The 17,905-nt window shown below is 43.4% G+C and overlaps 1 protein-coding gene across 1 annotated transcript; it reads left to right on the forward strand.

Annotated features, from left to right (window-relative positions):
- Window positions 1-289: 289 nt before the first annotated feature.
- LOC141336761 (B-cell receptor CD22-like) lies at window positions 290-14,030 on the forward strand. The gene is made up of 9 exons (XM_073842488.1): window positions 290-332; window positions 987-1,331; window positions 1,429-1,674; window positions 12,466-12,720; window positions 12,814-13,056; window positions 13,135-13,231; window positions 13,392-13,437; window positions 13,613-13,869; window positions 13,973-14,030. Exons 1-9 carry the CDS (start codon window positions 290-292, stop codon window positions 14,028-14,030), a joined length of 1,590 nt encoding a protein of 529 aa, XP_073698589.1.
- Window positions 14,031-17,905: the final 3,875 nt, after the last annotated feature.

Raw genomic sequence — 17,905 nt, forward strand, 5'->3', positions numbered from 1 at the left:
AGGGACACTGATATTTCCGCTGATGGACATTAAAACAGTGTTAACCACAAAGTTTGTCTTTAGCTATAAGTGCATGTGTTAAAACAGTCAGTCATTTGGCTGCTGTTGATCTGGTGAGCTTCAACATGGTAAGATAAACACACTATATGTTAATGAAAGCAGATGGTTATTGCTTATATACCACATCAGGAGAAATGTTCAGAATAGTGTGATTTACGGTGAAAGTTATGATTATATATTGATGATTGATGCTATATTATAGATATATTTGATGCTGATGTGGGTCAGAATGGCTCCTCGTCTTCCTCTGATCTTTCTGCTCATGATTCGCGGTGAGTCTCTCTTACATTCACATTAGAAACAGTGATGTTTTTATTTAAGGCCTCAGAATGAGCAGCGGATGAGCACTTTTTTCTTCCCTGTATTCACATTTTTTCTCAAACAGGAAGTTTGGCTGAGATATGTCAAATAACTTGTGCCTTTTAGAAATGTCCAATAGTCTTTTGTTATTTGCTAGTCAGTGTCAGGTAGTTTAGGAGAGACATGCTCATTGTTCGGAGCATCTGATTGGACAAATATCAGTGTAACACCAGATTGTTAATATGTCCAGCTCATGTTCGCGGAAGTAAATGTGTATATGTTAAATATTTACTGTGTAAAATTAGTTTACTGGCATATAGATGAGCTTAGAGATGTAGACAGAGTAAAAGCCACGAAACTGATTTGATTTTCTTTTTTTTTTTGATCTGATTATTATTGAAATTTATTTTATTTTTATTTCACTCCTTTGTCACTGTGCTTTTACTTCTGCTTTTCTTCAGCACCCTTCATAAAAGCTGATGATGAACTTCACATCATTTATCACTCAATAGATTCTGAGAAAATTAGGTTTATTTTCTGTTATGAGTGGTAAAAAAAACATTGCATTCATGATCTGTTGTAACAGATAAAATAACATTTTCATCCTGATATATTCTGTGTTTCAGGGGTTACTAGTGATGGTAAATATAGTGTGAGTTACAGTCATTCACACATCTGTGCACTAAAGAACTCATCAGTGATAATGAGCTGCACTTATACATACCCTAATGGACATCAGATCGTGAAAGCATTCTGGACCAAAAACACTGTAAAGGGTGTAGAGCCTACAGATCTGTTTAAGGACCCTGAATTAAGTCAGAGGCTTCAGTGTCTGAAAAATGAACAGGGGTACTCATCCATCAGACTGAGTCATGTGACACAGAAGGATGAACACATGTACTATTTCAGATTCACTACTGATAAAGATAATGGCAAATGGCTTGGTGCTCCAGTGAGTCTTACTGTCACAGGTGACTTTCATGAGGTTTACTCTTCTTCTGTGCATTATGTTGAATAATAATGAGTGTATGTCAGCAGCACTAGATATAATGTGTGTGTTGTGTTCAGATCTTCAGGTGGAGTCTCCTGAGAGAGTGACAGAGGGAGATTCAGTCCGTCTGACATGTAAAAGCAGCTGCACTCTGACTGACAGAGCAACATTCATCTGGTACAGAAACTCACAGCCATTAAGTACAGGAAGTGTTGAAAACAAACTCGCCCTCCTGTCGGTCAAAAGAGAGGATGCAGGCAGATATAGCTGTGCTCTACATGGACACACTTACATCTCTCCTGCTGTTTATCTTAATGTCATGTGTGAGTACAGATTTACTGTTTCTCTTTAAAGCTGTCTTTAAAAGGCTAGCAGCATTTAGGGCTACATATCTCTAGGGTGATAAAGTAGTTGTTTAGCCAACTGCAGATTAAGATATTCAACATATGACATAAAATTTAACTAATCAATGTCCTTAAATCTAAACCAAAAAGAGAACGTGCCAATGTCGTGGCTATATCTGAATAAAGCAAAGCGGTGTCTCACTAGTACATTTTTAATGGATAATGATTGTAATCAAGGTAAAGACACAAACACATTTCAGTATAGTCATGTGTTTTATAACAGACACTCAAACACAGATATGGATGCTTGCTCTAACAGACAAAATGCTCACTGATGCTGTTGACTCTCCTTCAGATCGCTGAATTCTACTGGTTATTTTGAATGGATCCATATTGTATCCAGTATTTTAATTCATAATTTGTTAAAACATTTATCTGTATTTCAAATGTTTGAAAACTATACAGTTGTAGTCTTACGATTTATAACAAAAATTTCAAATTTTTTTCTTTTCTATTTTCTTAAACTTGTTCTTTCAATTTCACTCTTTAGCATTAAATCACACTGGGGTGTTTGCTGAAAATGTCTAGTAATAACCAACTGCAGCCCTAACTAAAACAAAAATAAATAAATCCACCAGCTGCTACTTTAAATGCTTCAATCTGAAACCTGCAGATCCTCTAATAAATCTTGTCATCTCCATCAGTCCATCTGATAAAAATAACAGAGGGAGAGTCATAAAAACTGATTTGTAAGTCTTAAGTGCGTGATGTGTAATTTACTTTGTTATTTTTTTTTATTATTATTATTATTTTTTTTTTTTTTTTAGATGCACCAAAGAGTGTCTCAGTGTCCATCAGTCCATCTGATGAAATAGTGGAGGGAGATTCAGTGACTCTGATGTATTATTGTATTTTATAAAAAGTTTTAATTTTCATGTTTTACTTATATGTTTAGGGCTTATGCTTCAATAAACCTGATTGACCTTCAAGCCATTTGAGGCTGTAGCGTTTTCACTGAATAAACAGCACTGGTGGGACCTCTAGTGGTTGATTTGTGAATTATTCTTCATGGATGGGACATCCAACTACTTTTCCCTCCTGAAAACTGTTTCTTTGTATATGGTCAAGATCGACAAATCTGGATGTCATTTTCACACTCAGTCTGTTTTAGATAAAATGCAGACATCGAATAGAAATGCTATACTGTCCATTCAAACAGAGTGCTCTAAGTTATTGTAATAAAATGGTTTACAATGAAGTCTTGTAATTGAGGTTACAGAGAATAAATACCACATATTGAGACAAATATGTATTTCAAATTAACATGAAACACAGCAGCAGGATTCATCACTTTTCAGCACATCAAAATATATTATTGTTGTAGAAACTAAAAGTTTGGCATTGATTATTACTTACTGTGTCTAATTTTTAAACTTGTTTCAGCTTCTTCACTGTTTCTGTGTGTCGTGAGGGGAAAAAAACAGATAAAATGTGAAAAAGCAGATGAATATGTAAGGAACATTTCTTGTATCCCAAGTAAATGACCTGTATCACGTGATCAAAGACGGCAAAATTACTTCCTCGAATTGACAACCTAATACGCACTTGGCTAATTTCCTTGAAGGACCTTTCTTAAAAAGATTGGTTTCACTTTCGTCTTCAACTGAGCAGTTCCCTTCCGGGAACTCTACACTGCGTCCTGAAACGCTGTGGGGAACGCCATTGGCGGGCCGCACTCTGAGTCATGTCCAACGTCCAATGAGAAACGGGAGTGACGTCACAGGCGCGGTGACGTCATCGACCAGGAAGTATAAAAGCACGTGCGTTTGAAGCTGGCGTCAGCTTTTGTCATTCAGCGAGAGCACTCTGTGTTATTGTCTGTCTGAATTGCATTCTGCTGTTTTTCAGTGCCAATTGCACTACTTTTATTTGAGCAGAAATGCCAGGGGGAAAACGTTCTTTTAAGAACGAACGTTCTAAGGCGGTTCAGCAGCCACATAGACGGTGTGTCCCTCCCTGCCAACGCTTCATTGTTGGTGGGGATACACACGATCTATGTGTGGTCTGCTTGGGAGCGGAGCACGCTAGGTCAGCCCTTGAGGGGGCTGGCTGCCCGCAGTGCGAGCGGATGCCGCTGCGGTTGCTCCGTTCCCGGAAAGCCCTCTTTGAGGAGGGGGCTTTCATTAGCGTTCCCCGCGGGTCTGGCCCCGCTTCCGTCGAGGCGGAGCGGCAGCTGCACTCGTGGGGTTCGCAGCTAGATCTGCTGGAGGGAGTTGAGACGGGTGATCCCCTATCTCTCTCCTCACCCAGCGGATCGTATGACCTCCTCTTGGATGAGGAAGCCCGCACTGCGGTTCCTTCCCTCCGAGAGGAGGAGTCAACGCTTCTCCTGTCTTCCTCCGAGGAGGTTGACATCGAGAGCGTTGACCTCCCACAACCGCCCCCCCGTTCACCCCAGAATGAGGAGCTGGTGGAGGTGCTGACGAGCGCGGTGGCCAAGCTCAACATCAGCTGGTCACCCGCTCCAGATCCAGAGCCCCAGGCGAGCAGGCTTGATGAGCGCTTCCTGCGGGCTAAATCAGCACCTCCCAAACGGAGCCTTCCCTTTTTCCCCGACCTCCATAAAGAGATCGCGAGGTCGTGGGATAGGCCGTATTCCTCACGTCTCTACTCCCCCGCCTCAGATTACTACGGTAATGTGGGGGGGGGGTGGAGGAATACGGCTACAGGGCGATGCCTCAGGTCGAGCAGACACTAGCAAGCTATCTGTCTCCCGGCCTGGCATCGTCCCTGAAGGCTCCGTCCTTGCCCACCAAGCCATTAAAGGTAACATCAGGCTTGATGGGCAAGGCTTATGCGGCAGCAGGTCAGGCTGGTGCATGTTTACACACCATGTCTGTGCTCCAGGCGTACCAAGCCGACCTGCTGAAGGAGCTTAGTGACGGCGAGGAGGTGAGCGTGTCAGAGATGCGCAGGACCGCTGATCTGGCGCTCCGGGCCACCAAGGAGACCGCCCGCGCTGTTGGGCGGTCTATGGCAGCCTTGGTGGCCGCGGAGAGGCATCTCTGGCTGACCCTGTCCGACATGAAAGAGAAGGACAGGGTCACGCTCCTGGACGCCCCCCTGCACCCCTCCGGCCTCTTTGGTGACTCTGTTGACACAGTTGTCAACAGGCACCAGGAGGCCCGTAGGCAGGCAGCGGCGTTCCAGCGTTACCTCCCTCGCCGCACTTTCTCCTCTGGGGCTGCTGGACGGGAGCAGCCCCAGCCGCACTCCAGCTCCTCACACAGGGAGACCCAGAAAAGGAGCGTTGCTACCCGTGCCCCTCCGGCGCGGCCTAGAGGGCGGGCTCAGCAACGCTCCAAGCCGGGGCCCTCGAAGACTAGGCCCGACCTGAGGGTCGTCCTACAGTCTAAGAGGGCCGCGGCTAAACGGCCCTGATGGTCGTGGCCCAGGGCCAATGAGGGCAGCCCCTCTCGAAGAGTCAGGTGCCTCACCGCCTCTGAGGAGTACGGTGACCACCTCTCTTCGGGGCCCTCAGGAGATTCGTCAGCTAACCCTGCCGGTGTTACAGGGCGCGGCAGTCTCCCGCGAACATCATTCTCTGGTCCTTCCGCCCGGAAACGTAGCGGAACCAGAGAGTTCGCCACCCCCACGGGGGTCTCTAGAGCGCTCACTTCAGGTGCATCCTGCCAGTTCGCTGCTACAGGTCACCAAGTTAGCTCCTCTAATAAATCCAGAGACCAGTCTCGAGAGGCTGGTTCCCTTAGTAGAATTTCTGGCAGCGTGGAAACTACTGCCAAATATTTCTATGTGGGTCCTGCGTACTGTAGAGAAAGGTTATTCCATTCAATTCGGCGCCAGGCCGCCACCTTTCAGCGGGGTATTTCCTACTCTGGTAGGCCCCGAGCAGGCTCTGGTATTGGAACAGGAAGTGAATACTCTCCTGAGGAAGGAGGCCATCGAGGTGGTCCCTCCTCAACACAGAGAAGCCGGGTTCTACAGCCGGTACTTCATTGTTCCCAAGAAGGATGGGGGCCTGCGGCCCATTTTAGATCTCAGACAGCTAAACCTCTCAGTAAGAAAACTGAAGTTCAAAATGTTGACTGTCAGACAGGTCGTGTCTCAAATCAGGTCCGAGGACTGGTTTGTCACGATAGATCTGAAAGACGCATACTTTCACGTCTCCATCCTTCCTCAACACCGGAAGTTTCTCAGGTTCGCTTTCAGGGGCAAAGCTTACCAATACAGAGTTCTTCCGTTCGGCCTAGCGCTCTCTCCCCGAACTTTTACGAAGTGTGTGGATGCTGCTCTGGCTCCATTGCGACTCCAGGGCATCCGCATACTCAACTACATAGACGACTGGCTCATTCTAACCAGTTCAGAACAGTTAGCGGCTCAACATCGAGATGTTGTTCTTGCTCACATGGAAAAGCTGGGGTTGAGACTCAACGCCAAGAAAAGTGTGCTGTCTCCATTACAGAGAACCACTTATCTAGGTGTAATCTGGGATTCGACCACGATGCAGGCACGTTTGTCACCTGCTCGGATAGAGTCGATCCTTACTGCAGCAAATGCGGTCAAGCTAGGCCTGCTACTCACTGTCAAACAGTTCCAAGTACTGTTAGATCTTATGGCAGCTGCATCCAACATGATACCTCTTGGACTGCTGCACATGAGACCACTGCAGTGGTGGCTCAAAACCAAAGGGTTTTCCCCGAGGGGGAACCCATTCCGCAAGATCAAGGTCACGCGGCGCTGCCTACGTGCCTTAGTCATGTGGAAAAAGCCCTGGTTCCTATTACAAGGTCCAGCGCTGGGAGCTCCTTGCCGCCGCGTCACGCTAGCGACAGATGCATCCCTCACCGGGTGGGGAGCGGTCATGAGTGGCCGCTCCGCCCAAGGCCTATGGAACGACCAGCATCACTCCTGGCACATAAATTGCCTAGAAATGTTGGCAGTGTTCCTGGCTCTGAAGCATTTCCTTCCAGACCTGAGAAACCGTCACGTGCTGGTCCGCACAGACAACACGGCGGTGGTCTACTATATAAACCACCAGGGAGGTCTGCGTTCACGCCCCTTATACACTCAAAAAAATGGTTTTGTGCCATTGTTGGTTTTATTTAAATATTTTATTTTAAAACAACATATATATATTTTGTTGTCCGCCAAAACACTATTGCATTGTGCTTAAATAACTTAAGCTGTTTAATTATCCACTTTACTTAATTATGAATTGTTAAAGTAACGCAAAGGGTTTAATTTCACCATTCAAAAACGGGATGTGACAATTTCTAAAGTATTTGATGAAGACACGTCGTCATGATTGATCATTATTACAGACACCTGATGTTAATAAGCAGAATCACCAAAAGAGGGAAAAAAAATTTAAGCAACCATTATAGTGGTCAATGTTTGCATTAGTTGGGCTCTTGACCCTTAAATCTTCAATGTTAGATTTTGTTTGGCTGCTTTTACTGAGTTATAACAGCTAGACAAGCCAAGAACAAAAGTCATCAAGTAGCATTGACTGTACTTAAAATAGCTATCATCATATAGTGACTTAAGTACTTGACTTAGGTTTTCCTTACAGATTTCAAGAGAACTGTGAACAAAAGATCTGTCAGTTTTGGCTTTATGAGACAGATGAAGAAAGAAAAAAAAAAAGCTTTTTTGCTTTTAGACACACAGACATGAAGAATCAGTGTGAGAATCACAACAACGGTGACCACCAAAAAACCAAGTTGTAGCCAATCAGAACTCATCCATGACTCCCATCATGCATTGCGACATGAATAAATTATGAGCTCTTTGGCCTATTTTTTAGTAAACCAAAACAAGCTGACTAAACTTAATGGTTTTAAGTTAAAGGACATTGATTACATTGATTTGGTTGGACATTACTATTTCACATTGATTTTCCTAATTCAATTGTGTTGTCTTAACAGAATAATTTTGAAAAGATTGAAAAAAATCCTTATATGTTAATAATAAACAATTTGGTTGTTTGGAACCACTGTCCATAATTGAATTGAGTTAGTTTAAAGAATCATTTTTTTGAGTGTACAAGCTGGCGTGCCAGATCATCCTGTGGTCACAAGGGAAGCTTCTCTCATTGAGAGCAGTTCACATTCCTGGACGTCTCAATGTGGGAGCAGACGTCCTGTCGAGGCAGGGGCTGAGGCCCGGGGAATGGATGCTTCACCCTCAGGTGGTGAAGCAGATATGGAGAGTCTTTGGTCAAGCCCAGGTGGACCTCTTTGCGACTCAGGAGACATCGCAATGTCCCCTTTGGTACTCTCTAGTTCCTCCAGCTCCTCTCGGACTGGATGCCATGGTACAGACGTGGCCGAGGCTTCGTCTGTACGCTTTTCCCCCGATCGCTCTGCTCCCGGGAGTTCTGGAAAGAGTGCGCCGGTACGGAGTACGGCTGCTGCTAGTAGCCCCGTACTGGCCGGCCCGAGTATGGTTCTCGGATATAATCGCCCTCCTCGACGGCTCTCCATGGGAGATTCCTGTCAGGAGCGACCTTCTTTCTCAGGCTGGGGGCGCAATATGCCACCCCCACCCAGAGAAGTGTAAGTTATGGGTGTGGCCCCTGAGGGGGCACAACTCATAGAAGCTGGTCTCTCAACCGAGGTTGTTGAGACCATCTTTCAATCCAGAGCTCCCTCTACGAGGAAACTTTATGGCCTAAAGTGGAACCTGTTTGCGTCATGGTGTCATGAACGCCACTCAAACCCAGTCCACTGCCCGATTGGTACAGTGCTGGAGTTCCTGCAAACTCGTTTGTCCGCTGGGTTAGCTCACTCCACCCTGAAGGTGTACGTGGCGGCTATATCGGCTTACCACGCCCCTCAGGGCGGCCTTTCAGTGGGCAGAAACCCCCTGGTCTCACGTTTCCTCCGCGGTGCACTCAGGCTGAGGCCTCGTGCAAGACCGAGAGTCCCTACGTGGGACTTGGCTGTGGTGCTGGAAGCGCTGTGTAAGCCCCCCTTCGAGCCTCTGGAGGAGGCCTCCGATCGGATGCTTACCCTAAAAACAGCACTGCTGTTGGCGCTAACATCTCTTAAGAGAGTCGGTGACCTGCAGGCCCTTTCAGTGGCCCCTTCCTATATTGACTTTGCCCCAGGGTTGGCCAAAGCATTCCTCTACCCAAGAGCTGGGTACACACCCAAGGTCCCATCAGTAACACCACAGCCAATAACGCTGCTAGCGTTTTATCCTCCTCCATTCGTGGAGCACGACCAGAGGAAGTATAACTTAATGTGTCCAGTAAGAGCACTAGACACTTATGTCCACAGAGCTGCCCTGTGGCGTAAATCAGAGCAATTGTTTGTCTGTTACGGCCCCCCTAAGAGGGGGTGCCCGGCTTCCAAGCCTACTATCAGTAAGTGGATCGTTGATGCCATCTCTACTGCATACGAGTCCTCTGGTCTCCCATCCCCGATGGGAGTCAAGGCTCACTCAACTCGAGGCGTCGCAGCCTCCAAAGCTCTGATGGCAGGTGTCCCGATCAAGGACATCTGCAGTGCGGCGGGTTGGTCCTCACCTCTTACGTTCGTCAGATTCTACGAACTAGACCTCAGAGCCACTCCGGGCTCAGTCATCTTTCAGCCCTAGCACAAAGGCTAGGCTCAAGAGGTCAAAAAGGCGCTTTCCTTCGAGTAAGGAAAAGAGTTTTTACCCCTTTTTGTTCTGGCAAGTTCCCCAGACAAAGGCGTATGACTCTCCTCTATATTCCTTCCAGCCTCGTGTGCCCGAGGGCCGAGGCCTGTATTCCTCGTGTCTGGTGGTTGATCACAGACAGAGATGAGTTCCAGTGTCCTGGCAGGATCACCAGGCGCTCCCTATGTCCCTCTTGTACTGGCTGTACGCAGACAACGGACTACCATTTCTCCTCGTGTGCCTGAGGGCCGAGGAGCATTTCTCCCCCTGCACTGGTCATGTGACAGGCAGCGGTTGAGAACCTTATCCTCGTGTGCCTGAGGGCCGAGGTCTTTTTATCCCTCTCGTCTGGTGATGGATCACAGACAGAGATGAATTCCAGTGCCCTGGCAAAATCACCAGGCACTTCTTGTGTCCCTCTTGTGCTGGCTGTAATGCAGACAAAGGACCACTATCTCTCCTCGCGTGCCCAAGGGCCGAGGAACACTTTCTCCCCCTGCGCTGGTCTGGTGACAGGCAGCGGTTGAGAACCCTAGCCTCGTGTGCCTAAGGCCGAGGCCTACTCTATCCCTCTTGTCTGGTGGCTGATCACAGACAGAGATGAATTCCAGTGCCCTGGCAAGGTCACCAGGCACTTCTTGCGTCCCTCTTGTACTGGCTGTAACGCAGACAATGGATCGCCACTTCTCCTCGAGTGCCCGAGGGCCGAGGAGCATTTCTCCCCCTGCACTGGTCGTGTGACAGGCAGCGGTCGAGAACCCTATCCTCGTGTGCCTGAAGGCCGAGGTCTCTTATCCCTCTTGTCTGGTGGTGGATCACAGACAGAGATGAATTCCAGTGCCCTGGCAAGGTCACCAGGCACTTCTTGCGTCCCTCTTGTACTGGCTGTAATGCAGACAATGGATCGCCACTTCTCCTCGAGTGCCTGAGGGCCGAGGTTCATTTTCCCTCTTGTCTGGTGATGGATCACAGACAGAGATGTATTACCACTCGCGTCCTGGCAAGACCACCAGGCGGAGTTACCACAGTGTCTCATCAGGTAAGTATTTTTAGACACTGTCCCTTCTCAGTCTTGCGAGACCCGACGAAGGATGACATGACCTCGTGGGCTCGAGGGCCGAGGTCTCTTTCCCTCTGATCTGGTGGGCTCCACAGTCAGAGATGTATTACCACCCATGTCCTGGCAGGATCCCCAGGCTGAGGTTTGTATTGTATTATAACGCTGTCTTTTCCCCCCTTGTTCTAGCAGACACTAGGCAGGGTGCGGAAATTATGGGGACGTTGATACCTCGTTCCCCACAGCGTTTCAGGACGCAGTGTAGAGTTCCCGGAAGGGAACGTCTCAGGTTACGTATGTAACCCTGGTTCCCTGAGGGAACGAGACACTGCGTCTCGGACCATAATTCCCGCATCCCTGCTGCGCTCGCTTCATGCCTATGAGCTGACGCCAGCTTCAAACGCACGTGCTTTTATACTTCCTGGTCGATGACGTCACCGCGCCTGTGACGTCACTCCCGTTTCTCATTGGACGTTGGACATGACTCAGAGTGCGGCCCGCCAATGGCGTTCCCCCACAGCGTTTCAGGACGCAGTGTCTCGTTCCCTCAGGGAACCAGGGTTACATACGTAACCTGAGACGTTATCGTGACACACCATAGACTTCCGCAGGAAGTGAGGATTGCGGAAGTAATCCGTGTCATACAGCTCCGACCGGAAACTAACAATGAAATACATTTTTCTACCTATTAGATTGTGTTTTTTTTTACGTCTACCCCTACCCCAACCCTAAACTTAGCCCTTACTATAATAAAAAAAAACAGTATTATTGTTGTACAGTGTGATAAAAAAATAACGTTAGATTGATGTGCGCATGCCCAGTAGCCAGATCGTCTCCCTTCTAGTCTAAACCCTTAACCAGTGGGTTGTGGCAAGAAGGGATACATGTCAAACATATATCAACACACTCTTTGACTGTGATCTCAGTTCAAGTTGGAGAACTGTTGATGGATAAAAACTCAGACTTTCTGATAAATAACGTAGCTAATTAGTTTATTCAAGCACTCATTTAGATGTAAGTATATTGAAAAGATTTACCCACAGATTTTTTTTAATTATTATTATTTTTTTTTTATTAATGCTTGAACAACAAATACATAATACAAGTTGCGAGGGCAAACATAAAAAAATATAGCAAATAGATATAAACTATACATGTGTATATATAAAACCAACAAATAATTAAAATTAATAAATATTGAAAGACCTTGATAAATCAAAATAACTACTACAGAAGATAGAGGTTTCTGATTTCTGAATTTACAATGATAAATGAAACTATTATACTAAAGTATAATCAAGAGACTGAAAATATATGTGTGTGCTGTGTTCAGATCTTCAGGTGGAGTCTCCTGAGAGAGTGACAGAGGGAGATTCAGTCCGTCTGACATGTAAAAGCAGCTGCACTCTGACTGACAGAGCAACATTCATCTGGTACAGAAACTCACAGCCATTAACTGAGAGAAGAGACACAAACAATCAACTCCTGCTGCAGTCAGTCAGAAGAGAGGATGCAGGCAGATATAGCTGTGCTCTACATGGACACACTTACATCTCTCCTGCTGTTCATCTCAATGTCATGTGTGAGTACAGATTGACTTTTTCTCTTTAAAGTCTTTGTTTTTGAAAGGCTAGCAGCGTTTACGGCTACATATCTTACTAGTACATTTTTAATAGATAATGATTGTAATCAAAGACACAAACACATTTCAGTACAGTCGAGTGTTTTATAACAGACACTCAAACACAGATACGCAATGACAGATGAAGCATTCATTGATGCTGTCGACTCAGCATGCTTTTTGCTGAAAATGTCTAGTAATAACCAACTGCAGCCCTACCTAAAAATAAATAAATAAATAAAAATCCACCAGCTGCTACTTTAAATACTTTAGTCTGAAACCTGTAGATCCTTCATTAAATCGTATGATCTCCATCAGTCCATCTGGTAAATTAACAGAGGAAGATTCATACAACTGATTTGTAAGTCTTAAGTGTGTGACTCCAAATTTACTTTGTTATTTTATTTTATTTTTTAATCTTTAGATGCACCAAAGATTGTCTCAGTGTCCATCAGTCCATCTGGTGAAATAGTGGAGGGAGATTCAGTGACTCTGATCTGCAGCAGTGATTCAAACCCACCTGCAGAAATCAGCTGGTTTAAAGGAGGAACATTTGTAGGATCTGAAAGGATCTACAACATCTCAAAGATCAGCTCTGATCACAGTGGAGAATACAAGTGCAAGTCCATTAATGAACATGGGGAGAAATACTCTGATGCTGTGACTTTAAATGTCATGTGTGAGTAAAAGATCATCTCAACTTTGTTTACAAATCCAAATTAATTTTCTAAAATTTAAATTTAAAAAATATATTTTTTATTTTCTATTTTAGACCCACCTAGAAATGTCTCAGTGTCCATAACTGGATCTGCTGAAACAGTGGAAGGTGGTTCAGTGACTCTGATCTGCAGCAGTGATTCAAACCCACCTGCTCTGAACTTCAGCTGGTTTAAGGAGAATCAAAGCTCAGCTGTTGGATCTGGACAGAGTTTCAGTGCACTACAGAGTGGACGCTTCTACTGTGAGGCTCACAATCAACATGGATCTCAGAGATCAGATGCTGTTACTGTCACAGGTGAAGCTTTTATTAACACACTCCTGTATCTTCACATCATTCATCAGTTTGTTAATTATGATGACCTTCTTCTTTCAGTTCATCGTGGTGCTGGTAAGAATGTCATTGTGATCACAGCGGCATCTGGAGGAGTATTCATCATTATCATCATGATCATAATCTTCCTGTTTATAATGTGAGTGCAGTTAAAAACTGCTGTGATAAAATACATTCACTTTTGTTCTGATATACCAAAAAGAATGTCTCATATATATTTATTATAAATTTTTAAGAACAGCATTTATATTTACTCTATAAATTTGTTGAAATGTTGTTAATGTCTGTGATTATAACAGGAGGAAACAAAAGGGTGTTAAAACAGACGATCTCACAATGAAACCGGTAAATCATCAACAAACACAACACAACTTTACAAAAAAAATAAATCAAACAGCCGTTATCTGATGTTGTTGGTCTGAAAAGTTTGAGACCTTCTGCTGTGTAAAAGCTGCACCTCACCTTTGAAAAAAATTTATTATTGAATTGAAATTTAATCATGTATTGTCTTGTCTTTCAGAATGATCTCTATTGTGACATGTCACGGAGAGTTTCAGTTCATGATGAGCCTCTTTCTGAAGCTGATACAGTCAATGACGCTCTGTATGCCAGTGTGAAACCCAGCAGATCCAGAGGAAAAACTCCTGAATCCACAGTTACTGAGGATATCCAGTACGCAACTGTTCAATATCAGCGAAAGAAAGAGAAAAACAGACCAGAAGACAATGAATGTCAGTATGACGATATAAGAGTTCATCAGCCTGATGCTGGTGTGAGGTGAGAAAAAAAGCAAAAAAAACAACCAGCACTTACTTCACCAACAGAGATCATCTAATCTGAGCTGTAACACTGTTTTGCTCCTGTTTGTTTGTCTTTTCAGGCAATCAAATGTTCATATTGTGGAAGATGCATCAGTGATCTATAGCAGCGTCAAATGAGCGATAGAGACCAAAGAACACAAAGCCTGTGTTCAACTGTTTACTGAGTGATTGTTGGATAATTGTACATTGTGAAATAATTTACTCATCTGTTTGAACCACAATCACTGTAAACATATTCAAAACCTACATTTCCTTTGACATTTTGTGAAAGAATAACAGTCATTGTGTGCTAGACTAATGTAATGTCTGTTTCTTTTCTTTTTTTTTCTTTTTTTTTTGATTTTTTAAATATATTTGCCTCTGCGAGCATAGTTTGTTCTTTTTCAGTATTTTTATATCACAATCTCATCTTAAATTGATCCAATGAATGTCAGCTATATTGTACTAAAAATGCAGTTTGTAGCTTATATAAAAAAATATTGCATTTATAAATTATGTTTTGACAAGCTAACAACAGTTAAATCTGTACAACTTTCATTATTCAAATACATTAAGTATTTGATTTGATGTATTGTGTAAAAAGTTTTCATTTTCATGTTTTACTTTTTATGTTCAGGGCTTATGCTTCAATAAACCTTCAACTGATCTTCAAGCCATTTGAGGCTGTAGCGTTTTCACTGGTTAAACAGCACTGGTAGGACCTCTAGTGGTTGATTTGTGAATTATTCTTCATGGATGGGAAATCCAACTGTATATTTCCCTCTTTGTACATAGTCAAGTTCGACAAATCTGGATCTCATTTTCACACTCAGTCTGTTTTAGATCAAATGCAGGCCGCGAAGAGAAATGCTACTGTCCAATAAAACGAAGTGCTCTGAATTATTGTAATAAAATGGTTTACAATGTAGTCATGTAATTTAGGTAGACACAGGTAAACACAGCAGCAGGATTCAGGATTTTTAGCACACCAGAATCACATACATAAATGAAGGCAGTTGTTATATTATTGATGTAGAACTAAAAAACGATGGTGTTTGGCATATCACTTACTGAATCTTAAATTCAAACGTATTTCCGATACGTCTGCACTTTTTGTGTCGTGAGGGGGGAAAAAACAAATACAATGTGAAAAAGCAGATAAATATGTAAGCAAAAAATTTTTATCCCCAAGTAAATTACCTACATTTCCAAAACAAAACCTGTGTCACGTGATCACAGACGGCAAAAGTATTTCCTCGAAGTGACCATTTCACGTGCACTTGGCCAATTTCCTTGTGGATGGACCTTTTTTGAAAAGATTGGTTTCACTTTCGTTTTCAACTGAGCTGTTAATACGACACCCTAGACTTCCGCAGGAAGTGAGGATTGTGGAAGTAACCCATGTCATGCAGCGCTGCTCCAGCGGGTTGTGGCTAGAAGGGATACAGCTCAAACATATATCAACACCTTTTGACTGTGATTTCAATTAAAGTTGGAGAACTGTCGATGGAGAAAAACTTAAACTTTCTGATAAACAACGTAATTAGTTTATTTAAGCGCTTTAGATGTAAGTATTGTAAAGATATGCCCACTGATGGTTTTATTTATTTATTTATTTATTTATTAATGATGCTTGAACAACAAATGCATAATACAAGTGCCAATGGCATACAAAGAAAAATATAGAAAATACATATAAACTATACATGTATAGAAAACCAACAAATAAATAAACTAATAGAATATTGAAAGACCTTGCTAAATCACAATAACTTAAGTGTACTAAATAAGAGCACAGTTTTTACAGTTTTTTTTTTTTTGTACTCTCCTTAATAGTGCTTATACAACAATCTACGTCCTTAAATACTACAGAAGAAGGAGGATTCTAATTGATAAATAGGAATCTTAAGTACATTCAAGAGACTGAAAATATAATCCTTATTTTCCAACTTCTTGTTATAGTTCAAAAAGCCAAATATTACATGTTCATATCATAAAATAAATAAATCATAACACTTTGTCATTTATAAATTCAGAAAGCTCTCACTATAAAATTTTACGGTCTCTGCACTGGCTACCTATTAGGTTCCGTATCACTTACAAAATATTACTTCTTACCTATAAGGCCCTAAATGGTTTAGTTCCTGCATACCTAACTAGTCTCCTACCATGCTACAATCCCTCACGCTCCCTAAGGTCGCAAAACTCTGGACTTTTAGTAGTACCTAGGATAGCAAAGTCCACTAAAGGAGGGAGAGCCTTTTCACATTTGGCTCCCAAACTCTGGAATAGCCTCCCTGATAACATTCGGGGTTCAGACACACTCTCTATGTTTAAATATAGATTAAAGACTCATCTCTTTAGCCAAGCATTCACATAATGTATCTCATAATGTTGTACTTCAGTTACATCTGATCACATGCACATCAGCATTCTTCAGCTTGGGCTGAACACATCATTTTTGCGTGGTTGGAACAGCAGCTACGCTAATTATTTCTCTATTTGTTTCTCTGTTTCTGCCACGGGATTTCCATCCCATGGTAACTAGGAATTACACAAGATTCAGTCTGGATTCAGAAGAAGAGATGATGCCAACCCCTCAGAGGACCGCAGATGATGCCAGCCTTGAAACAACATACAGCACTACACAATTTTTCTACAAGTTTGATTGCAACACATAAACATTACTATTAGTTTTCATCATCTGTTTTTGATTACACCATTACTATTTTTAATATTTATAGCATATGTACATCGACTTAACATACAGTAGTCACCACTAACAAGCTACTAAATATATTGTAGTAGCCTACATTTTTGTACAGCTGCTTTGCAACGATTTGTATTGTGAAAAGCGCTATACAAATAAACTTGAATTGAAAAACTTGAATTTAACTTATTTGTATATTGACAATGCCAGAAAATATAAGGTAGGTCTACTGTTTCTGGGTATAATGCACAAAACAAACAATTTACATCTATATCTTCAATAAATCTGGTTCATAAATTCTTGGCAGGGTAAAATTTGTTCAGTATCTTCAAGATATGAATTAGGTAATACCCAAACCTTCTTCCAATATTTACAATAAACTTAGACCAGAGGTCTTAAGGCTTTTAAACAATATAAAACGATCATCTTTACTGAGATCAGAATAATCAATAAGATCAAAAATTACCAAGAGCAAATACTTTGTAATCATTATTGAACAGACTAATGGTGCTCCAATTATCAATAAACATTAAACCTTTCTTTGGTTTAATATATTATACACTGTGTCAGTGACAATGAACAACTTCAATGACTTCTGGAAGTTTTTCCTTTTTGCTGGGAAAAATAGCCTGACAAATCTTGACAAATTCAAGATGGATGTTTTCATCAGCCACTTCCAGAATACCTATGAGCTTCAGGTTTTGCTGCCTCATGTAGGTTTCAAGATCATCAATTATTCTTTATATCTTGTGGCCGGGCGGAGAACAGCAACAACAAAACAAGAGTTGAGTGAGCCCCGGAGGGTGCGTTTATTGACAGTAGTGAAGCAAAGCAAACAATACGGTGAGTGAAGAGGTGAGGTTGTCTTCCTTGTGGTGCAGGGTGGCTTTCTCCTGGGTGCTGGTGTCTCCAAGTGAGGGTGGCCGGTGCAGGGGGTTGGTGCAAGGACGTGCTTTAACCCCAAAACGTGCAACCCGGAAGTGGGGGACCAAGCGGTCACGGCGACTCTGGAGGAGAAAAGATACAGCGGTCAGGTAAGTCTCACAGTGCATTGGAGATGTGTCTCACTCTCTGGTTGTGGCAGACTGCTTATAAAGCTGGCTGTGCCGTGACCGATTGGTCCGTGGTGAGTGGATCCAGCTGGTCCTCGTGTGTTGCCAGGGCGACGCTGATTGCTCCTCGGGACGCCCGTCACACTCCCCCCCCCAAGCGACGTCCTGGTCCTGGAGGTAAAAAGAGAGAGGGGAGACAGGGGGTGGGTGGGGAGTGACCCCTGACAGACCTGTGTACGCTGCCCAGGACC

Source organism: Garra rufa, chromosome 6 (assembly GCF_049309525.1).
Source record: "Garra rufa chromosome 6, GarRuf1.0, whole genome shotgun sequence".
Lineage (NCBI taxonomy): Eukaryota > Metazoa > Chordata > Actinopteri > Cypriniformes > Cyprinidae > Garra > Garra rufa.